At 37.3% G+C, this 24297-nt stretch overlaps 3 protein-coding genes across 5 annotated transcripts; all 3 read right to left on the reverse strand.

Moving 5' to 3' along the window:
• Positions 1–790: 790 nt before the first annotated feature.
• Positions 791–5730, reverse strand: LOC149027020 (MLO-like protein 12). 3 transcript variants are annotated; one of them, XM_089146249.1, is made up of 15 exons: positions 5416–5730; positions 5281–5338; positions 4703–4947; positions 4458–4574; positions 4309–4369; positions 4132–4220; positions 3508–3582; positions 3208–3302; positions 2859–2908; positions 2698–2738; positions 2412–2585; positions 2152–2187; positions 1995–2062; positions 1835–1895; positions 792–1736 (listed from the first exon to the last, which is right to left on the reverse strand). In XM_089146249.1, exons 1-15 carry the CDS (start codon positions 5539–5541, stop codon positions 1275–1277), a joined length of 1758 nt encoding a protein of 585 aa, XP_089002375.1. In that variant the 5' UTR covers positions 5542–5730; the 3' UTR covers positions 792–1274. The 3 variants fall into 3 exon arrangements, with proteins under 3 accessions (XP_089002389.1, XP_089002375.1, XP_089002382.1); XM_089146256.1 differs by lacking the exons at positions 792–1736; positions 1835–1895 and having other exon boundaries at positions 1991–2062; XM_089146263.1 differs by lacking the exons at positions 4703–4947; positions 5281–5338; positions 5416–5730 and having other exon boundaries at positions 791–1736; positions 4458–4693.
• Positions 5731–11946: 6216 nt separating this feature from the next.
• Positions 11947–14197, reverse strand: LOC149027021 (tetraspanin-6-like). The gene is made up of 3 exons (XM_089158230.1): positions 12851–14197; positions 12300–12616; positions 11947–12163 (listed from the first exon to the last, which is right to left on the reverse strand). The coding sequence occupies exons 1-3, from the start codon at positions 13340–13342 to the stop codon at positions 12124–12126; spliced, it is 849 nt and encodes a 282-aa protein (XP_089014356.1). The 5' UTR covers positions 13343–14197; the 3' UTR covers positions 11947–12123.
• A 57-nt stretch (positions 14198–14254) lies between these two features.
• Positions 14255–18897, reverse strand: LOC149027022 (serine carboxypeptidase-like 27). The gene is made up of 9 exons (XM_089158218.1): positions 17905–18897; positions 17685–17780; positions 17510–17602; positions 17339–17424; positions 16984–17244; positions 15844–15971; positions 15656–15751; positions 15170–15275; positions 14255–15062 (listed from the first exon to the last, which is right to left on the reverse strand). The coding sequence occupies exons 1-9, from the start codon at positions 18281–18283 to the stop codon at positions 14913–14915; spliced, it is 1395 nt and encodes a 464-aa protein (XP_089014344.1). The 5' UTR covers positions 18284–18897; the 3' UTR covers positions 14255–14912.
• Between the last annotated feature and the right edge of the window lie 5400 nt (positions 18898–24297).

Here is a 24297-nt window from a genome sequence, read left to right on the forward strand (position 1 = left end):
ATTGGAATTTGAAGATTCTGGGTTCCACAGATAAATCTAATGCAAGTAAAAGAGAGGAAGGAACTGAGAGCAACTCAAAGTTCCATTCCGATTCCAACTTGATTTATGATCAAACCCCATTTTCCTTAATCGTAAAGGAACTCCTCTCCTCTCCAGAGTCCAGAATTCGAATCTGGTGGGAAGTTGAGAATCTGTAGGACTTCACTCTCTCTTAGACGCTTGTAGAAGTCAAGAATTGTATATTGTATATAGATAAAATACAGAATTAGGGTAAAATTAAAACCTGAGAAAAAGTAAAAGACCATTTTATCCGAAACTGATAACAGAAAACAAAATAAAAACCGTTTAAACTTTGAATGGGTAAATCATGAATAACTAATTTTCCCCCTAAAGTTCAGTTTGATTTTTAGACCAAACGATAAATTATAAATTAACCCTTTTTACCCTTGGAATCGATTTATGAACTCTTATTTCATTCCATCTTTGGATCCAATTTTCAGTCATAAAATAAAAAATGATCAATTTTCTGTCACACATAATGAAAAAATTGACTGAAATTATACAAAGGAACTTGTTATGCCATTTTTTTTTTTTAAATTTGAATTAGAATTTTTTTTTATATATATTTGGGGATATTACATCCTAGCTTTTTGAACAACAGGAAGTTGTTATGTCTTTTTAATCCTAGGTATAGACCTCGGATAGAAAGGACATAGCAAAAATAATATTGAGATCGAGATTGGGAGGCATATGTCCGTTAAAGAGAATTCCAATAAGCAGGGTGGGAACGATACCAAGTTAGAATTTGGTTTGAGAGAAAACTCTTCCATGGAAGATGTATATTAATATTATTTGAATAACAATTTAAATATTTGAATTTGAATTATAACCTCTTTACAACAAACTCTACAACTTGTTGATACTTTAACTATAACTTAAACTCTTCTTGATCATTTGGAGATTAGATCAATCAAAGATAGAATTAGTTACGATAGATTTAAATTTGAACGGTGAATTTAAATTTGAATTTGAATTGAGAGACCTATCCTTTTAAGTATGAAAATATTACATCATAGTTTTTTAACAATAGGAACTTGTTATATCTGTAGAGTGGAGATCCATACAGGAACTTGTTATATCTGTCTCTAATAACTTCTTCACGGTTAGGTTTTCTGATTCTAAAAATTTATTCTTGTTTGAGAACCCTAGAGCTACCAAATTAAATGAAGCGTTTTGAATCATATTACATTCCACAAACAATTATGCATATGTGTCTATTTACGTTCTGATCTCTTGTCAAAGGAGAATTCTAAATGACCCATAGCAATTTCATGTTGGTCTGCACGGAAAGATACATTTAATGGAGCAACCTGAGTTGAGTTGCAAGGAGCTTCATGAGTATGGTCTCTCTCATAGCGCTGTTGATGATGATGTGAAGAAGAGCCCTCCTCTTTCTCATCTGAACCTTCAGCGAGGTCCCATTGATCTGCAGCGGCGTCCAAATTGCTGTGTCGTGGAGAGTTTTGAAAGCTATCGGAGATGTCACTCTTGTAACGCCGCAAGAGATGGATGGGCGATGTGCCGTGCAATGGTGTGGATGGCATGCTGGACGCTGGTGTCCCTGACATGCTTCCTGCCTTCTTCTGCTTTATATGTTTCTTCGCCGTGTGATGCCAATGCCTCAAAGCTGTGGCTACTCTTTCGTTGAAGATGGTAGGTTTCATCGTCGTACCCATCTGTACATTTTCATGCATATATCACATACAGTTCACACACAAGACTATTGATTCTAGCTAGCAATTCATGTATAAAGCTTGTCCGGGAGCTAGCTCACCTGTGTCACTAATGCATATAGAGGAAGAGTGACATAACTACAGAGGGTCTGAATCAGAACCCTGATCAATCAATAATCACAGTATTTTAATTAGATTCTTTGCAGGGTAAAACCAACTTATGTAACTGATTAAAGGTATAGACAAGAAAATATGATTTACCCCATTGTGATTCGGATTACAACATCTTCAGTTTTTTCATGGAAACAAGACTTGATTCCGAATTCATACTGTCCAATTCCCATTAGAACAGTGAGTTTGACATGAACAACAATATGTATTCATAGAGTACTCTTTAAGGGGTTCATCAGAAGCTTACCACAGTCCATGCAAAGAAGGCAAGCTGAAACGCATTCTGCAAATTTGGAGAAGAAGAAAGAGTACGTAAGTAAATTTGTGCTAAGCCCAGGCTAAAAATTGAAATCTAGATTAACTCCCCATGAGGGCAGATCAATGTGCTCTTGTGATGCTTCTTAGAAGCCAGACCCATAATAGGTTTTTGTATGATGGAGAAGCATCACGGGAATTGAGGACTAGTAGATTGATGAGTAGCTTATTAAAATTTGAAATTTTGATTACCTGGAAGAGAACAAAGTGAATGAGATAGAGTATGAGGCGAGGTTTGCTGAACCAGAAGAGGTCATCACCAGGTTCAACCACAGGGGCACCCTTCACCACCTCTCCCTTTTCCTGTATCCTCAAACCCATTTTTACTATGATCACCTGTAGCTTTGTCCCAACCAAGAGGATGATCTACACAAATCGAAACACATCATCACAACCACAGGATCAACAAATCTGGACCCTCAATATAGTATAATAAGGTAAGTCAGTAATGGTTGCATTGTATGAAACTGGTGCTTACGATTAAAGGGATGAAGGGCAGCCATAGATAAGAATACCATCCTGTCAACAGAAACCAACATCAATTCACCAACAGGACTGGTTATTATTTTGAAAATCCGAAACAAAAATTATTGGGCTGGGCCGGGCCGAGTTGGACCTAATTGTTGTTTAATTACTCACCATGGGTATTTAATAATAAGAACGTCACTGCAGCGAACCAGATTAGTGGGCTGTCGACAGATGACAAATAAATTAATAAGTCATAAAATATAAACGCAAAATTGACAATAGAAGAGAATTAAAAAATAAAAAATAAAAAATAAAAAAAAGAATTTTAAGCAAGAGAATAGAATTAAAAAATAAAATATATATATATGCCCATATGTTTTTTATATTTTATTTTAGACATGAAATGGCATTGCTATCCTCTTGTGTATAATAGAATCTTATCATACATATATTCTTGGTATATATAGCTCCATTATGCTTAATTTTCCTCGAGAAAAAAAAAAAAGAGAGAGACATATACCTGATACCGACGACAACCTTGAAGTCTTCCTCAAGCGAGCGTTTGATGTATTTTTGAAAATTAAACATGGTTTGACTTTGCGGTGCCAAATGAGCCTAAAATTCAAAGAGATTTATATATATTTAGTGCTCATACATTTCATATTGTTAATCTCATAATTTTTACATTAACAATTTTTTTTTTTTGAACTAATGTTTCTTGGGCCAATTTACATGCACCTTGATACTATGAAGCATTAATTTATATCAATTGAACAACTTTCGAGATTTTAAGAAAATTATTTTATATACATGAACTTACCATGATAAAGCCATGTCTGAGAGTCAAGTAATCCACCTTTGGAACTGATCTAACGAATTGCCTGAAGAAACAAACCTGCAAACATATGAATGCATAGAATGTTGTCATCTATTTTTTTTTCCCCACAAAGCTATGATCAGAAATGATTTTATCTTAATAAATATTAATCATTTTGCAATAGTTTTGCTTATTTTAAGCTAACGTAACCCATTAACTAATTAATGTTCGTCTTCTTCTGCTTCTTATTCTAATATATCCTTGTTTAAGTACTGCCAAAGTCTTATGAGGACTTCAACCGCAACTTGCTAGCCTCACAAAGTATAAGAGTCAAATCGGATCAATCAAACTGTCCTTCTCATCCCAAGGTGTTGGTCCAGCAAACCCGGATGGTGAGTTACGTGAGTAGTGACCACTGACCACCACACAAAGGTTGACAAGTTTAAGGTATTAAATAAATGTTTTTTCTTTAAAATAAAAAATAAAAATGGGTATACATGATTAACTAACTGATGTCAATGTGTCTGACCGTAGAAGCGCGTCTGTGCAACTAAGAAAAGTCTGCAAATTTGAAGTTTGAACAAAAGAAATAAGGACAGATTAGGTTTGAAAGTAGTGGATTCTTACGACCCAGATGAGGATTGGCTGCTTGGTCCAGAAGTTTAAGTGTCTTCTTCCAAAAGATGTATCCCTTGCAAATCTGAACCTTTCTGGATCTGCCATTCATTTACAGGAAACAAACTTCAACATTTCTGGTAATGAATGATCAAGTAATCATTTAGTCTAATGGCTTGATATAGTTACCATTTGTGAACTGGTATTCAATTGTCTTTGTTTCGTTCTCCCATCTCTTCCACTTTCTCATCTGCATTGATTCATGCGGTCGTTCATTCTCAACTGACGCCGTAGAAAGAAAGAGGGAAAATATAGACAGAAAGAGAGAAGATCATCACCTTAAGTCTACCAAAAGCCAAGGTTGTAATACAGTAGAGGACATGGAAAACAGCTAACGCGAATATAAATATGTGAAGCTGGTGGATTCCATCAGAGGATACAAAGGATACTTTTCCCTGCAAACAATGATAAAAAAAGTATAATTTAATTTCAATTCTTTATTGTGCTATTGCAACATATGCTTATAGAAACTGGAAAAACTGATCATAAGGAACAAGGGGAAGGTCAAATTATGGAACCATGCCTTGGCTGCACATTTATCAGTACTATCTCCGGCAGCCAATATCCGCCGGAAACCACCAAGGGAGAGAAGTTTCCTCCTGTCTTCCCCAGAATTATACTCCTCATCATGTGTCGTAGTGCTGGTTGCTTCTTGTTTCTTACTGCATGGATGCCAAGTAGCTCCCACGCTCTCTGGTATACAAATTCCGGAAATGGGTGATTGCAATACTGTTAGCAGCAACGATAAGAAACCCAGCAGCATAAGCTCTGCAAGGAAGCAAAGAAGAAACCAGAATTGTTAATCAAATGACATTTTTTTTCTTCTGTTTTTTCTTTTTTTCTGGCCAGTGAGCAAATTAATAGAAAAAGAATATGGACAAAACATCAAGTCTAGGGCTGCTGGAAAATTACAGAGTTCATTGACCCAGAAAGAGCAACAATTAACTAGCTCATAAGGCAATCTTCTAATTGGTGGGGCTTAAAAAAAATTGATGGATTGACCTAATATGATTGTTCTTCTTGACTTACGTATAATACTTGGATTTTATTGTTCAATTCTGGTGTTTCTAGGGTTACATTGGATGTGATAGAATGGCTTACCAGATTTGATCTTTTCCAGTGCTTCATAGAGAGCTCGCTTGTGTTTCTTCTTCAACCACTGCAAATTAAAAGGGTTTAATTATCAAAGAAGGCTCAAATGGTGATCACTGGAAATACTAGTTGTTACGCACAAACCTCTCCAATGAGATGAAGGATGTGTTCGATTATAAGCGAAATCAAAACCAACACGAAACAGACCACCGCAACAGCCCATGTTGGAGTTTCCTCCAGAGAACGACCACCGCTACTACCTCCGGCCATCCTCTACCGGCGGCCACTACTTAGTTGCTGTCAACCGTAACTAGCCAGCCAATATTAGAATTGAAGAAATTAATCTGAAGCTAGCTAAAACAGTTGCAGGAAGCTTTAACAATATATGCCTTGTAGCTTTGAAGTCTTGAGTTAGGAGTTTATGTATATATACATAAACCGAAAAGCAGTTCTGCTAAGGAAGAATGGGAAGGTGAGAGGAAATAAGAGTTGTCCTTATAGAAGTACGAAGAAGAATTGAATATATTTAATAGATGTAAAAAGGGAGACTTTTACTGGGTTATGACAACTAGTTTCTATAGAAAAAGAGGAGAGCTGATCGAAGAGTTGATTTGATCAAGAGATAGTTTGGTGACTGAGAAAAGAGAAACGTACTTTGAAATTTCATGCATGAGAAAATAAAAATAAAAAGAAAAAGAAAAACAAGAACAAATTAAGAGGTATTCATTTGACTAATCTCAAAAGATAAATAATTTCCATGGCGACTGTGGATTTGAGATCCATCTGTAATCATTATTAATTCATGGTTGATCGATCGTCATCGTTTCTGCCCAAATGTCTCAAAAAAAGTCGTATGCAATTCTAATGACCAATTGTTTCTCTGTCACTTTTTTTTTTTTTTTTTTTTTGAAAAATTGTTCCTCTATTGTTTTCTCCTAATACCCCGTGTTGGGTCGGTGCGGCAGACCCGGTTCATCTCGGTCTGACCCTGGTTGTTGCACCAACCAATGGACCATTGGTCTGAGCTGACTCATACACGTCCAAGCACCATTGTTTAGGCACCTAAAGAATTGGAGCATGCAATAGGCACATGAAACTGATGAAAGTTAAATTGTCCATGTCATCAGCTCTATCCTACATGGCCATGAACTCTGGAACTTTTCCTTGCTGATTAGGACACATAAGCGTGTGTTTATGTGCACGAACGAGGTTCTCTCTTTCTGAACCGAAGCTCTTTTTCCTATTTTCTCGAATTCTCAAAGCTCAAATCCTATAACTTGTAAGGTTATATGATTGTTCATTGATCTAACTTGAGCGTCGGAAGTAGTGCCCGATTCACAACGATAAGCCCATTTTAACCCCTATATGCTTCCTTAATTGGCCACGTTTTAATTGATTCAAGTACGGTTGACTAATTGTCAGATTTGGTGATAACACACGTTCCTCTTGTAAGATGATTGGCATTTGATTTATTTCCCTTCTCGTTTTTTTTTTTTCAGTTTTCCATTTTCAACATGTAGTTACTGTTCTTTTGCTTTACATGGTAAAAGTAAAACAAGTGACGAAGAAGACTCCTTGTGAACACATGAAGGAAGAAGAAGCCTAGAACGCTTTCATACAGTTCATGCCTGACCAAAACCTTTCCATGTTTGTTTCTGGAATTGTCAAATTGAAGCCACGTCAACCTTGGATGAAAGGTTTCTCACTTCATTATCATACACAATTCAAACCAATAATGGGTCAATTGAACCAAGGCCGGTCCAACCTGTCTCCTTCAGCATGCTTTCGTGACCGTTGATGACTTCGATTCATCTGTAAAGACAGACTTGGAAGTTGGAAGAAGGTGGTGAATCTGATTACGAAGATGGATTAGATCGGGTACTACGTCACTTTCTATGGTCAACCTGTGCGGTTTGACCATCCAATTGGGCTTAAAATAACTAATTGAAAATTTGAATAAATCTCGAAATTTCTTTAGAAATCCTAGAATTCAGCAATTTTGAATTTTTTAAACCTCTTTTAGGAATTAATTAAGTATTTATAAAAAATTAAATACATATTAAGAAATGGCCGTTGAATGGGTTGACCATTCCACTTGTGCGCATTACGACTGTTGATTAGACCGACACGATGTGGTGGGTAGTAACCTGCATTGTCAGCCGTTGATTCGGTATCTGATTAGATATTGCAGAGTATAAGTCATTCCTGATGTAATTTTATATTGAGAGAAGGTTGATTCCAATTTCCAAGTCGTCGATTCACTGTTTGTATTGTTTTACATGTTTTTAGCTTCATTGTTTGAATCAATGATCACAAGTTCGAAATCGTTAGGAACGAACCACAAGACTAGATTTTCTTGAAGAGATAATTTCTTTAGAAGTTTTTTTCGTGCTCATCATTTTTTATTTTCCTTTTTTAGCCAAACTCTCATGCTCATTTTGGGTGTGGTACGTTTTTTAAACGTAAGTTTGGGGAATTGAATTGATACCATTATTCTAAGCCCTCTTTAAAATATGAGTCTGAGTCACTTTTCTGTTAAACGTGAACAATGTGTTCTCTTGACATTTTTTTACCACAAAATAATAAGAGAACAGTACATGGGACCCACTGAAGTCCTCCCTACGATTTATGGTATTATTATTCATAGGTGATCTATTAATTGTATATTAGAAAAGCGTCAAGGAAAAAATTTGTCTTCTCATGAGGGAAGATGATTTAGACTCCCAAAATACATTCAAGAGGGAACTCCATTTTAGGCATATTTCTGGAAAACCATTCAAAACCCTAAGCACCATTCCATCTCAAGTTTATGCGGTTAGGGTTGCTTTTAAGACTTTCATAGTTAATCAAACTCCAAAATTACAGCCACTACACTCAATAAGGTCTCTACCTACAAATGATATTCACAAGGACTCTAACCAATTCAAAGAAGAGTTTGACACACATTATAATTTCAACAAAATCCCAACCAATATTTTATATAATCTAAAACACATATCTTCATGTAAATCCAAATATTAAAACCCAGTGAATCTAGATGATCACAACTACAAGAATCCTAGAAAACTGATGAACAAGAAATCTACCTATATATAAGGAGCCATGTACAAAACTCAGAGCCTAGTGAAAAATATTTAAAACTCTTTAGTGGATGAAGATTAAATTCAACTGAACCACGTAAACTTGATCTCTCTCTCTCAATTTCCACGATTCTAGCATCCCCTAAATGTAAAGTGGTGGGGGATTCAGGGTAGTATTATCCTTTACTTGCTAGATCAGCAAAAGAATTAGACTTTGTCTGGTATTTGATGGATCCATATTGATCATACACTTGGAAGTTGTTTATAATCCAGAATCTTTTCGGGTGTCAGCTTTCATCGAAGTGAGATGGAAAAAGAGAGAAGAGTAGAGGAAATCTATTTGATTGGGCATTTAATTGCCTTCTGGTAGGTTATGGTCCCCAATATATATGGATTAAAATTCAAAATAAAAGTAATTCTTATGATTATATTAATGAACATTTGACCTTAGACCTTGAAATATGACCCCAAGTTTTGTCTAAGTTGTACTACTTTGTTATTGTATTATTAGTTCTATCAATGTCTCAAATTTAATATTATGCGTAGAATGTGTTGCTTGCGTCAATACAAAAAGAAAGAAAGAAACTCTACCCTCTCGTTACCAAAAGCTCGTTTGAAATTTTCGTTACCTCATGGTTAAAGCGGATTCATGGAAGTAAGTATGACTATGATTGGAAGACAAGAAAGATTGGAGCATAAGTTCAAACACAAACCAACGGTTTCATCCTTAGGAAGCATAGAGGTGTTAAAGTTTATATTATTGATTTTACATTTATGGCATTTTCAGGATTACAGATTCATATTCATTTGAGATTGCATTCATTGCATGACCAAGTTTGTCCACATGAAATCTAAATAGAAAGTCAAATGAATTGTCATCACGCATGCATATATTACTCGTGAATGTCGTGGTCTCTTTGATTGTGATAATTACTTGCAAGATCAAAATTTCTTAAATCCTTCAATCATTCAATGATCTCTTCCCTCATTTCAATTTGCCTCTTGAATTTTAAGCAACTCTAGCTTCGAGTGGTCGATTTCCCACTCCAAATGAGATATCTATCAAATGTCAATGTTTTATACCTTCTTTCTTCCCTCGTGTACGTACTGTAGATAAGGTTATGTTTGGATCGCAAGAAACATACTGTTAATGCCTTCAGAACCAAGGAACTAAACCTAGTTAGCTATGAGATCAGTGTTTGATTTTCTGATTATAGGCAAAACCGAAGGTTCGGAACGTTAGACTTGTCGTCCGATCAGATTTCAAACCTTTTGTGAGAGTGAGAGATTAACTAAACCCTTTACTTCCCACACTTCCAGAAGTCTGTTTTTTTTTTTTTTTTTTTTTTTTTTTGGGTAAATCCAGAAGTCTTTGTCGAGAGGTGAGTTGTGGATTTTAAAACCTTCCTAACCCCTGGCCTATTGCTAGGGGAAATGAAAACTAGGTGGCCCAGGCCCAGGCCCAGGCCCAGGCCCATATTCCCATAGGCCCACACCAGAGGTGAATGATTGGTAATCCAAATTTCCTCGTCGTTTCTTGCTGGCAAACCAGGTAAAGCTCAGCCTTTGACTTCGAACGCAAATGAAAAGCTCGGCACAATCAAGAAAACGAATTGTTCAGAAATTTCTCTGACCCTTTCTACCAAGTTATGACAGTCAACAATACATACATGAGCCGTTTACCCAGAATCAAACTAATTTTTCCATTCGATTTGTCTGCGTTGCTGCTATTTTTCAGGTCTAAAGGGAGGAGTACTGGACGTACAGCAGCAGACACACAAATTTCGGGTTGAAGATCGAACCCAACATGAGAAGAATACGCTTGAAGGAATCAAACCCAAGAAAACTTTCAGCTTCCAAGAAGCTTATGTTGAAAACCTTGCCCCTACTTTTCATTGGAGGGGCTAGGGCGGCTCAACTTCAATGCTGCACATTTAATGCACAGCAATGAATTTGATCATTCATTTGTCGTGATCGTACGCAGCTCAGTGTCCACATTAATAAATTCTTTGTGGGTCCAATAGCTTTAGAAACTCCCATGCTTCTTCTTCTACTTCATACTAGACAAGGTAAACCCTTGAACACCTTAACATAGTACAATTATAGTGGAGCTCAATTTCACTGCTAGGTAATTAATGTGCAACATTGAGTTACCTACGGTTGATTCAAAGTAGTGGTTGACCCAGTTTTGCTCTTCTTTTTTTTTTTTTTTGAATTTCAGTCGATGTAAAAATAATGAAATCAAAACGAGACGTTTAGGTCCAATCTCAACCACCACTTTTGATCCTCATCATTTGCAGCACTGAAGTGTGATTACAGTGCAAAAGCTTGAAGAAACTGTGGGTTTGATAGATTAGACTCCTCTTGTTACATGGGTTTTACAGAACTTTATTAAGACCATCCATTTTCATCTGGATGAAGGACATATATCCATCCATCACTTCCAAAATTTCATTTAATATTTTAGACAATAGAAATTTTTATTTTAATTTAATCTGAACTTTTAATATGTCTCTGCATCCAAAGGCGGGATTTCACACGTCAAACTCGCAGAAGCTGTGCAGAGTCTGGTATTGTTGAAGAACAGAGCAAATGGCTCACCAAGCAATCTCAAGACAACCAATTTCTTCTAAGTGAAGAGGCTTTGAACTATGTGGAGGGAAGTAGAAGTTAGTAACCAAAAATGGGGGAGAAAATACTAATCAAAGGAGTTCCTTTTCTACCAAGTGGACATAGGGAACGATTAAAGAAAAAGTTCATTTGACCAGACTCTCGCCGGAAGAATAATATAGAACGCAAAGGAACTAATCATTTCATCTGGTTTAACAAATCATAACCCTTCATTCTCATTTTCTTCGCCGGCTCATTTCATCTCCTTCATTCTCCCTTTCCAGGTGTCGTCAAGCTTTTGCTAAAACTTGAAAAGATCCGTTTTTCAAATCTTCTGATTTGCAATCGTAAACAAGAAAAAAACAGTGATGCTGTTCGGCTCCAAATTCACAGCTTTGAAGCTCTAACAGATAAAAGTCTTCAGCAGAGATGACGAACATAGTTGATTTTCATTTTCCCCTTACTTCCTTCGAAATCTCCGAATTTCAGGTCTAATGGGTATTAAAGTATACAATCTGTAAAAAACTCTAGATATTTTAATCTACAGCAGTTAAAATTTGTTTTTGGGTTAATTTTTTGCATTCGTTGCATCAGGACTAAAGACAGATCTGGTGCTTAGATTCCTCAAAATTTTAATTTTCTTGGACGCAAGCGATGGAAGTCTGGTCAAATCTTCGACAAGTTAGACATTGTTTACTGCTATAAGATTTATGGAATATGGCGATCCAAGGAATCATGATCTAACAGTCTAAACTCGTTTTGCCTTCTAATTACCACAGTGGTTAGGAACGAATCAGGATACGAATGTGATTCGTTTCCAATAATCTTTACTTTCAAAGGCCAATATCTAAAGAATAAGAACCTTATCAGCCACAAAACAGTGGGCCAATGGTAGAGAAAACTTAGCCTTGATGACATCGCATCTTATCTCTAGGAAGAATATATATATATATATATATATATATATATATATATTTTTGTGAAGGTAATTGAAGAGAACCCGCCTGAAATGGATTTTGAATCGTTGAAATGAAGCAAGTAAGGCCCTTCTCTTAACTAAATTTATAGAGAAAAGGTAAAAACTGTTATGGAAATGATGATGGCCTCATGGCCGGCAACCCACACATGCTTAGAACTCACTACAAAAGGAAGACAGGGAAAGCTAATAAAGAAATTCTCTTCTGTCTCGCCACCATCTCCTCCTGAAAAGCCCCAAGACAAATGGCATCCGTTAGTGACGAAAGAGAAACAAAGACGATAAAAAAGAGAGTGTTTTTAAGTAAAGCAATGGATGAGAAATAAATAAATCTGATAGGCTTTGTGTTCATTTGTGCTTACCAGTAGAAATCCCATCTGGGTATCACCTTTTTCATCCGATTCTCTCCATAAGGGTAGTCTGTATGGGATCTCTTGGTGTTCCGATAAGCACAACACCCAATGGAATAGAGACCAATCAGAAACACAACCATCACCACATTGAGCACTGAAAGTTTATGCCAATCTCTCCTCACATCTTCTAGGACTCCAGCTTTGCAAGAATCACACTCGTAGCAAAGCAGATAGGCCATGTTGTTCCACCTGTAGCAGTCTTGGTCTTGTGCCACCATCGTAGCAGCTCCATAGTTGCAGCTTGTTGGTGGCTTACAGCAACCAGACTGTATTCCATGACCAGAACAAGGTTACAATCATCCACATGGTTCAATATTTAATGATTGTGAGAGAACCCACGAAAATTTCTAAAAGTAAGAATAGAAATTTGACATGAAAGAAAGGGGAAAAATTTTCTAAATTTCTTTCCAACAACTATAACCCATAAAATTTCTGCAATTCAGTAAACGAAAAAATGGGAAGATGAAACTGAAAATAAAAAAAAAACACAAACAGAGAACCTGTACAGGAGTCATGTCCCTCTCAAGGTAATCAAGTGGAGTCCAGGAGGCAAGCTTGGAACAGGTCTTGGATCCCAGTATGCAAGTCTTGATAGTATTCCAGTAGTGAGGATCCTGGACTCGTTTCTGGAGCCATGGAGAGTAGTCTTGAAGTCTATATTCCTTGTAAACACGACCAGGGACTTGGACACCACCACCTTGGCTAGTGATCACGAAGCCAAAGATGGTGAAGCCCAGTAAGGTGGCAATAAGCAACAACATCACAAACAGGTAAACCCACAGTGCCCATGCCACGTTAAAGCAAGCACCGATGAAACCCGCCAAGGAAACAACCAATATGATGAACCCTATGACTAGAAGGGGAGTCTGCAAGAAGGATTCACAAGTTGTGTTGCTTTTAGCCATCCAAAGCCCTGCACCTATGATGGGTATGGAAGCTAAAAGAGTGAGGAGGTTCAGAAAACCAATTACAGTATTACTGAATCGATACATCTCTAACTTGGGTTTCTCTGTTACACTAAACACCACAGCTTCCCACTTCTGCTGGGTTTTCTCTTATCCTTCCCTTTTTTTATTTCTGTTGTTGTGCTGACATTGGCTTTCTACCTTGTTTATGTAACACGTTTGTTGCTTTCCGTGTGTAGCGAGGAAAGCCAAGAGTGACTTCTGATTCCTTTTTGGTTTGGCAGTGAACACTTTAGCTGGGTAAGATCAGAAAACCCAACATGATTCGGTCTAGATACCAGACTAGGGGACCTCCATTGAACATCGTACCAGCCTTCAAATTGGAATCAGAACTTCCCAGAACGGTGAATTGGGAAAGCAGAAGTACAATCAAATTTTATTTATTTATTCATTTATCTCTCAAGACTATGTGGTTTCTGGACTTTGCTATATCAGATAAGGGGCATTGATTCTCTGCTGTTTTTATCAATTAAAAGAGACAGAAATAATGTCAAAAAATTACAGAGGGTGTAGGAATCGACTGGTATACCACCGAAGAGAAAACCGAAGGATATCTTTTTCTTTTCCCAGAAAACATATCTAAGATAAGGCGAAAATGGGTACCAAAAACATCCAGTAGCCAAGCAAGGCATATATATGAAAATGACTCTGGAGTGTGGAGGATGGAGGTGGTATCTGGTGCCTGGAGCCCAACGTTTGGCTTCTTGAAGAAGGCAGCAGGAATTGAATAACTTTAAAATTAATGCATATGGAATATACTTCTAGTAGCAATCCTCAATTCCAAGTTGATCAGCATAAAAATTGGGGAGGATCAGCCAGGAAGAAGGGCAAATTATATATAGATCTCCTATGTTTGCAACCAATTACATTTACTACTATCTCTGAGGAAAAAAAAATCAATTACAGATGCCCCTAAATGTTAAGAATTGAAAGCTATAAATGGACTGCTCTGCTGAAGCAATAAGGGAGCATCTGTAATTGATTTTTTTTCAAGGGCAATAGATGTAGTTGATTGCAAACATAGGGAGTCTATATGTAATTATCCTCATATTATTCTAGTTGAAAATTTTCACAAAATCCAGAATGTTGCAAAGAGTATGTATGTATTGTTCTGTTGCTCTGCAAGCTGTTGCAATAATGAACAGAAAAGACACATTTGAGTGTAGTCTGATATCATAATCAATTAATTTCAATAAGGAAGATTTGCTGTAAGGACTCAATTTCACATTTCATAGAATGTCCATGGAAACTTCCATTAATTTCTTTGTGCTCTACTTTAAACAGTGCTTCGCCTTAGTCATAGAAATAGGAAAATCCAAAACCTGGAAAAAGTCATATATAATCGGTTCTCAATTGTTGGTACGTTAGCAAATCATTTACATGAATCTTTGCTGCATGAGTACAATGAAAAAATTACAAAAATAAAATAATAAAAGACAAATGAGAGTTGGCGAGAATCATAATCCTTGTAAGACCAGAACATTGACATAGGGCATGAATTGGTATGTGATGATAATTTCTCTTATTCTTTCCTTTCAATCCCTGTTGGGGAGCTTCTTCAAGCTCTCGCTTATTTCAAGGAATCTGATAAATAAATCTACTTGCTAAAGCTTGGCATTGCCTTACCATCTAAGAAATGTTTAAATAACATTAAAGCTTGCCTGGGGCGATGAAGAGGAACCTCATGCCCTGCACCAGTTACTGTTACAAATGTCAAGCCTTTGTACACCTGGGACCACCCACCAACCTATATTACAAGAGAGGGTGAAGAAACAAAGTAGAGAGTGAGAAGATGCGTATGCAATAACCATATGCTAGAAATGGAGAACAAGGTTAGCATTTCATGGAACTTACCTTCCCATTGTCATACCAGGGATACCAGTTTGTGACAGTTGGTAGCTTAAGGGCATCAATTGAGTAGCGAGTTGCAGTTACAGGCACCACAGAATCGGTGTCTCCACTGGAAAAAGAGTTCAATAGTTGGGTATAATCAGCTAAGGAAGCATATATGGATTGCAAGTGACTATTTTTGTAAGCTAGCAGCTATATGATGCACTGAGCAACATCTACATAAAATTGATATGACACTAAATAAATACAGGGAATCGACTACCAAGGATTCCATGCTACTTCTTAGCATTCTTAACAGATATCTAATTGTTGAATATCTTTCTCTTTGAAGACTATATGTGGGAGAAATAACATAGAAAAATAGTAGGAAATAAATGAAAAGTGAAAGAGGTGAATGGGAATTGAGAACAGTTTTGAAAAGTATAACCACTTTAGCAATCTATGTGTTTAGACTTCTATGGTTTTGAGACTAACTTTAAGAGAAGTTACCTGAAAACCCATATCTTCAGACCAGCTGTAATGAGCTCTCGATAGATAGGAAGCATGGTTAAGGGAGAATCCGCCCAATTATCACTAACAATATCACTGCACGAGAGAGTAACTCGAACAACTTCTCAACCTTGTTATCACTAAACACACAACAGATATCTCTTGATGTATAGAAATAGTGAACATACCTGCATGTATCCCAAGGATAGAGAATGCCTGTTAAATTAGCATGGATTGCCTTTTGCACTTCTGGGCGATTAAAGTACCGTTTAGAATATCTTTCGGTGCAGGGATCATACGCTCTGGACATCCACGGCTGGATCAAATAAACAATTAGTTCAACTCAACAGAAAACCATTCAACATTTTGTAGATTTGTATGGCTGAAAACATAACATGAAACTTCTGCATATAACATCCTGTGTGGAGAAACATAAGAAACTTGACTAAGCTGAGCTAAGCGGTCTCTTAGAGAGAGCTAAACTGCTTTTGTCTTTGGTCCATTGATACATTCTTTTTACATGCTCTGCCCCCTAAAATAAATCACCATTACCGGCCAGGCCAGATCATTGATATAGTCTTTTTTACAGAGGTTTTCCTCTCTCCATCTAGGTCTTGACACATGAGTGGTTTGTTGGATTTACATGCTCTGCCCCCTAAAATAAATCATTGTTACAGGCCAGCTCATGGATATAGTCTTTTCTTACAGAGATTTTGCCAAATCACCATTCCTACCCACATCCTTGGAATGCTGTGAATGCATCTCAGCTGTGCAGGTTGTCCTTGAGGAATCTATACGTATATTTTTTTTCCTCAGGCCCCATTAGATGGTTCCATAATCTTCTGCCAGCTAAGCCAGAGACCACAACAATGACTGCATAGAAGATAGAACTGATTCAAGAGGCATGCTGCCAAAAGGGCCCAGGAAAAGTAGTGGTGGTTGCAATAAAAGTGAGTAATGGCACACAAACAAAAAAAAACTCACTGCACAATGTGAGGTTCTGAAGCAGGTCCTTAAAAGGAGGCTGTCGGCAGAGACTTCAGCAACTTTGAAAACTTTAAACTTGGAAAATCATGATAAGACGCAATGGGTTACCAACTGTAGTACTTTGTGTACAAGTCAGAGAAGGACCACAAATAGGGGACAGCAAACCACACAAAGGTGGGTAATTACAGGAGAAGCTCAGTGAAAAATACCAGAGCAGGACTGTTTTAATGGAAATTCAGAGCTAAAAATTGTGCCCAGACATAATAATGTTCGAGTGTGAACTGCAATTAGTTCTTGATGAAATAATCCATCAGTGTGGAGGAAGTTCTATGAGGACTTACATAATGTCCCTTCAAATTGCGTCTGAGAGTTGCACTATCATTGCAAGGGAGTGTGTAGATGCTGTAAGGATCAATATTTCCTTGTTCTGTCTCAGCAACTTTAAGAGCTGCGATGCATTCCTCAGTTGGGTGTAAAGAAGACACAAAATCACATTTAACCCTCAGAGTCCTATAGCTCGCATCAGAAATTAAGCCATGAGTCCACCAATACTCAAAAGTTCCAACATAGTCATGATAATCATCAGTAACGGCATTTCCAACCTGATAAGAAAGAGTGATTGTGGGCAGTAACAATCAAAATCAAATAAAAGGAAACCCCACAGATATCATGCAAAATTTTAATTTTCAGCCTTACCATGAACCCCTTGAAATTAATAACAGGATTTCTTATTCTCTTGTTCCTCCTGTAAACAATTTGAGCCAACTGAGGAACATAGTGACCTGAAATCAATTGAACAATATCATCAACTGTGTTTCATCAGAGATAATATCTGCAGGAAGGGAAAGAATGAAGCAATTGCCAAACCTGCGTAACTTTCTCCAGCAATGTAGAAATCTCTGTGCTTGTACTGGGGAAATTTTTCAAACCAGTTGACTAGGAAAGTGTATGCATCCTCAGCTACGGATTCATAGGAAAGGGAAAATTAAGAATATACCCTTTTCTCGCAGAAAAAGTATCAAAATGCAGATAAAACACATACCCGTTCTCTGGTCACCAGCATTATACAGATCCGTGGTAGTATTGGAATAAGAAAAACCCACTCCAGCAGGAGAATCTAGGAAAAGCAAATTCGCCTCTGGCAAAACACACAGGGTCCAGCAAAATCACCATTCGTCAAGGACAAAATCAAGAACGGAAAAAAGAGAAAAAAAAACTCTTGAGAAAACGATACAGAGGAAGACGATGTGGGTAAGACGTACGAGTGTTCCAAGAGTAAGGATTGGAGGAAAGGGTATTGCCGTCGACATTAATGCGGAAAGGTCCAATCTCTTCGGCGAAACCATAAGCCACGGACGAACACCCAGGTCCTCCATTAAGCCACAGAACCAGTGGTCTCGACTCCGGCAGACGATTCGCCGGAGCCTCGACCAACCAGTAGAATAAAGCCCTGCCGGCATTTTTATCAACTGTAACATATCCAGAGTACTGGGAGAACTGAATGCTGTTTGGCTGTCCCGGTAATTCAGTGATCCTATCTCTCTCTTGATCTTCATTTTTGGAAAAAGAATAACATCTGGACGAACACAACAAGAGAGAAAGGGAAACAAAACCCAGAACAGAGAACAGAGAGGAATCCATAACGAAGAACCAATCCAAGAGCAGAGTACCAGTGGGAAACAGACAAAACCCAGATCCCAAAATGCGTCTGGGTTTTCCAAATTTACTACTTAGAAAACCCCATGAACAAGACCAACTAAAATGGTCTCTCTGGGTCTTCTGCTACTACAACTGCTTTGGTTGCAGCAACAGTGATTGAAACTTTGAATAGCTGGAGAACGATTTGGGGGAAGTTGTCGGGGTTCATTCAATTTTCATCATTTAATAAATGCATCAGAAATATCGAAAGTAGATATGTGATGAGTTGTTTGAAGACTCTCTGCGACACAGTCCCACTCCATTCGTCTTCTTATTTCTGGTTTCTCCTGGATTTGATTCTTGTTCCTCTCACATTTGTGGACTATGATAGCGACTGGGTGGAAGGAGAGCAAGTAAAACAAGGACGAGAAAGCACATGGGGACATGGGGTGTCGCCAATCGCCATTGATTGCGTTAGAGAAGTAAAAGATGATGAACGAAGGTGGAAATTGCTAGCAAAAACGTGTTTAAGCTCAGCTTTTCTTCCTCTGGGGCCTCCCCTTTCTCATCAATATGGTCGAATACAGCACCCGCTCCGCTCTTCTGCGACTGTTACATTAAACATTTAAACTAAAAGTCTAAAACCCCTCGCCCACCCTCCCTTTTTCCCACTCTACAGAATCTTGTGGTCAAAAGTCAAAATTTCTTTTCACTTTACAACTTTCTTTTTTTTTTTCACTTTATAATTTTTCTGCAACTCTCAGGTTCATACGAGCGAATTTAAGCGCCCCAGGTATTGAAAGACTTAAGTCACTTAACTCTAAAAGTCACCTTCTTCTTTCTTTTTCTTTTTTTTTTTTTTTTTTTTTTTTTTTTTGCTTAGTCAGAGTATTTGAAGTCTTAATTTTTTTTTTTGTAAGATCAAAGTCTTAATCTCATTTTTTAATATAATATCAACAATCTTTTACGTTTGATCCACATAAAATGGACAAAACTCTACTTGATTAACTTATGTGGTATAAATTACAAGTGACCCGCAATTTAATGGGTTGGGTTAGTACCCAGTTAACTTATGATATTAAATGACCAAAATACATCTTCGTAAAATTTAAAGAGAAATACCACCATTTGGTCCCCATCACTTTCCAAATCTTTTACCACTTTTTTTGTTTGAAACATTTTTGCTCCCCTCATCCCCCAGTCCACTAGTCCTATTTGGTTTGGTTCAAAGGTCATATTCTTCGTTATACCTCACCCTTTGGAGAACTCTCATCCATACTTTCCCTACCTAATCCTTCTTCATTAGCCGTCATATCTCCGCCAACCTAGATACACCTTTGTTGGAATGGTTTTGAGGACATTGACCATCTTTTCTTCACCTGCTTTTTTCCCTTCTACTTTGGAATAGAGCCCTTGCATTCATTTGGCTTCGCTCAAGACACTCACATGGGTTTGTTTGTGATTGAACTTAAATATTGAGGAATTTTGTCAATCACTTCATTTATGATTGCCTAGGTAAACTAGTATTTGATGCTACCATCTATCACATTTGGTGAAAGTGCAACTTTAGAAGATGGACTTCTAAATTTCGATCTATAGACTTGATTTGGAAATCCATATACTTTGGCATATCTTTTAAATTATTATCCCTTCCCCATCCCCTGTTGCCCACAAATCAATAAATAAGTTAATTATTAGTTTATAGGGTCTCAGTTGCACTCTCATCCCCTTGAGCTTAGTGCTCCCTCTCCCGTTCAACTCATTTGTAATCTTCTCCTGTAATTAGGGGTGTCAACGATTCGGGTTGGGCCGGTTTTGGGCCGGACCTAACAGTTTTGGGTTGAAAAGCACTCAGCCAAAACACGGCCCATTAAGAAAATAACGGTTTCGGACCGGTGCGCTTTGGGTTCGGGCTAACTAACGGTTTGGCTAACAATTTATAATTGTATTTACTAACGGCTTGAGTTTGGTTTTATTAGTGGTATGTTTTGAGCACCTTATTGATATGTGAAATTTATCAAGAGTATGTGAACATATAAAAACATTAAGTTATCTCCAAGTCTTTTGTGTTGGGTGTTCAAAATCAAAATCTTTTTTCATACAAAAGAAAGCTTGCATCTTGATGAATTTTAGTGGGTTGTCTTTGCTTATTTTCCTCCCATTTCTTGACACTAGTAAAAATGGATCAAAATAAAGCATTAAAAGATTTTCAAATGATAATACACTTGCTAAATATTTACTAAGCCCATCTTCCAAATGGCGAAAGCTTTAACAAGCTTGATGTTTGCATATTCTAAAGCAAAACAATTAAAGAAAACAATAGATAGATACTTGGGTTTTTTTGTCTTTTACATTTAAATTTATTTTATTTTATTTCTTTATAACGGGTTTAACAGGTCGGTTCGGGTTCGGGCTAACGAGCCACAAACGGGCTAGCCCAGCCCAGCCCGAACCATTGTAGGCTAAGGTTGTTCAGCCCAAACACAGCTCATTAAGCTTCGGTTCGGGCCGGTTTCAACGGTTTAGGTTAGATTTTGACACCCCTACCTGGAATGTTGCTTGTTGCTTGTTGTTTTTATTGTATTGTTTATTCATCTAAAATTTAGCAAATGATGTTTTTATTGTATTGTTTATTCATCTAAAATTTACCAAATCCTTTGCTGGGGAGTGAATACCTTCTTCAAACTTTGATTCCGTATTTATAAGTATTATTTTTTTTTTGGCCAAAACAAAAAGTACTTGGAAGGTATTACCGAATTAGTAAGTAGTAAGTAGTAACCCCTTAAGAGTTACCCATCTTATCTTTTCACTTTTGGGCGATGAAAGTTGAGGAGTTAACTAACACAAGCTTAGATTCTACCCAAAAAAAAAAGAAGCTTAGATCGTGTGATTGGAATCTACTGATTGCTATTCTTTATATATTATCACTCATTTTAAGGGAATTTGGTAGAAGGCTTTTTTGGGTTTTGTGACGGTGTGACCACTCTGGTCTGTACTTTTTGGATATGTGCTTAGTCCCAAGAACATATAAAAGGTCCAAGGTAAACTATCCCAGAATAAGATGGTGGAATTTGAAAGGAGAGTACTCTAAATCCTTCGTTAATGAAGTAGTCAAACAAGGAAAATGGGATTTTAAAGGGGATACCAATGCAATGTGGAATGAGATGGCTATGTGTATTAAGAAAGTGGCTAAAGATGTTCTAGGTGAATCAAAAGGAAAGATCCATTCTTATAGAGAGACGTGGTGGTGGGATAGTGAGGTTCAAGCTGCCATTAGGAATAAAAAAGCTAGTTTTAAGACATGGCAAAGAACTAAGGATGTTGAGGATCTTCAAAGGTATAGGTTAGATAGAAATGAAGCTAAGAAAATTGCGGGAAAAGCAAGGGAAAGGAAGTATGAAGAGTTATACAATAAGTTGGGCACAAAGGAAGGGGAAAAATCTATTTATAAGATAGCTAAGATGAGGGATAGGAAGAGTAGAGATCTTGACCATGTTAGATGTATTAAAAATGGAGATGGTAAAGTATTAGTTTGTGAGGAGGATATTAAGAAAAGATGGGAAACCTATTTCTCTAGTTTACTAAATGAGCATTCTTCAAGCACTTATGGTTCGGACGATTACACTTTTCACCAAGGCACCGGTGTCCGAACTTATATTCGTAGAATTTCGATGTCCGAAGTAAAAAGAAGCTTTAAGGAGGATGAAACTCCGGCAAGACACAAGGTCCCGATGAAATCCCAATTGAAGTATGGAAGAGCTTAGGAACCCATGGACTAGTTTGGTTGACTAAGTTGTTTAATAAGATTATGAGCACGGGGAAAATGCCGGATGATTGGAGGAGAAGTGTTGTGGTTCCAATTTACAAAAATAAAGGAGATATTCAAAGTTGTAATAACTATAGAGGCATTAAATTGATGAGCCATACGATGAAATTATGGGAGAGAATAATTGAAACCCGGTTGAGACACTTAACTATAGTTACGGAGAACCAATTTGGGTTTATGCCGGGAAGATCTACAACGGAGGCTATTTACTTAATTAGGAGACTTATGGAAAGGTATAGAGAATGTAGGAAAGACCTTCATATGGTATTTATTGATCTAGAAAAAGCTTATGATAGAGTCCCTAGAGCGTTAATTTGGCAAGTACTAGAGAAAAGAAGTGTTGCAAGTAAATATGTAGATATAGTTAAGGATATGTATGATGGTTCGGTGACTAGTGTTAGAACAAGTGGGGGGACAAAGTAATGAATTCCCGATAACAGCTTGGGCTACATCAAGGGTCAACTTTAAGCCCATATCTATTTGCACCGGTAATGGATGAATTAACCAAAGACATTCAAGATGAGGCCCCCGGTGTATGCTTTTTTGCGGATGATATTGTGTTGATTGATGAGACCCAAGTGGGGATTAATACCAAATTAGAATCATGGAGAGTAGCTTTGGAATCAAAAGGCTTTAAACTTAGTAGATCGAAGACGGAATATCTAGTTTGTAACTTTAGTCATGATCGGGCAGATGATGAAGTGGTGATACTTGACGATAAAGAGATTCCTCAGAGTGATTGTTTTAGGTACCTAGGTTCAATCATAAGTAAAAGAGGTGATTTAGAAGATGAGGTTTCCCAAAGAATTAAAATAGGGTGGATGAAGTGGAGAGGTGCATCCGGGGTCTTATGTGATCGGCGTATTCCATTAAAGCTTAAAGGAAAATTTTATAGGACTGTTGTCCGACCAGCTATGATGTACGGTGCAGAGTGTTGGGGTCGTTAAGAAGAATCATATAGATAAACTCAGTGTAGCAGAAATGAGGATGCTAAGATGGATGAGTGGCAAAACTAGGATGGATAAGATAAGAAACGATCATATTAGAGTTGGTCTGGGAGTTGCTCCTATAAGTGATAAGCTTAGAGAAAGTCGTTTGAGGTGGCACGGCCACGTTCAACGGAGACCTATAAATGCTCCTGTACGGAGAAGTGATATAATCCATATTGAAGGAACTAGAAGAGCTAGGGGTAGACCTAAGATAACCTTAGGAGAAGTGGTGAGAAAGGATATGTATAGCTTAGGCCTTGTATCTAGCATGGCCTTGAACAGAACCGATTGGAGGGCAAGAATCCATGTAGCCGACCCCATTTAGTTGGGAAAAGGCTTATTGTTGTTGTTGTTGTTGTTGTTGTATATCCATCACATCCAAGACGGATCTCATACTGTTACGGGTGATGTGATTGATACATAAAGGGCAGGCCTTGAATTAAATGGTGAAGATAAACCACACTCGCAAGACTCGCAACAGAACAATTTCTCATAAATAGTTTTCTATAAAGACAAAGAAATGAGTGATGATATCATATGTTTGTTAAGCTATTATTATTATTAGCTTTTGGAATGACAACTTATAGAAGAAGGTACAAGTAGAAACTAGAAACGTAGAAGGCAAGAAGACTATAAAATGATGAGAATAGTTGCAAAGCAGAAAAAGCCAACAACAACTCTCTCCCTGCCTCTCCAAATCTTTTTTCTAAATTCAAATTGGGAAAAAGCAAATAACATGGACCAGATGAGATTCCAAATTCTTAACTGGGTTGTCTTGTCTCCCACTTGAGTGGGCCCAAACCCTTAACCTTTAGCCTCCAACCCTTATTGGAGCTGGATCACACAGGTTTTTATTTATATTTTTTGAGAAACAAACACATTTTTCATTAGTTAAAAAAAAAAAGGAAGTAATTTGGATAGGGTAGCCTCTTTGGGCTTCTTCTATTCCATTCTCATTTCTTTCTTTAAAGAAAAAAAAGGAAAAGGGAAAAGGAGATGGTCAGGATGCATGATGATGATTGAAACAAGTCGGCATTTGTTTTCTCGGAAAACCCCATTTTGATTTCTTTGGAAAGTTTTAACTGGAAAAGAATAGGGAAAAAAATAAAAAAGGAAAAAACTATTAATCTTGGGAGTTGCTGCAGCTCTCAAACAAACGCTCCTCAAGAGACAAAAACCTTTTGTCTTGGAAGATTCAATCT

This window comes from Hakea prostrata, chromosome 1, assembly GCF_041222555.1.
Source record: "Hakea prostrata isolate BN-2017 chromosome 1, UWA_Hpros_2, whole genome shotgun sequence".
In the NCBI taxonomy this organism is placed as follows: domain Eukaryota; kingdom Viridiplantae; phylum Streptophyta; class Magnoliopsida; order Proteales; family Proteaceae; genus Hakea; species Hakea prostrata.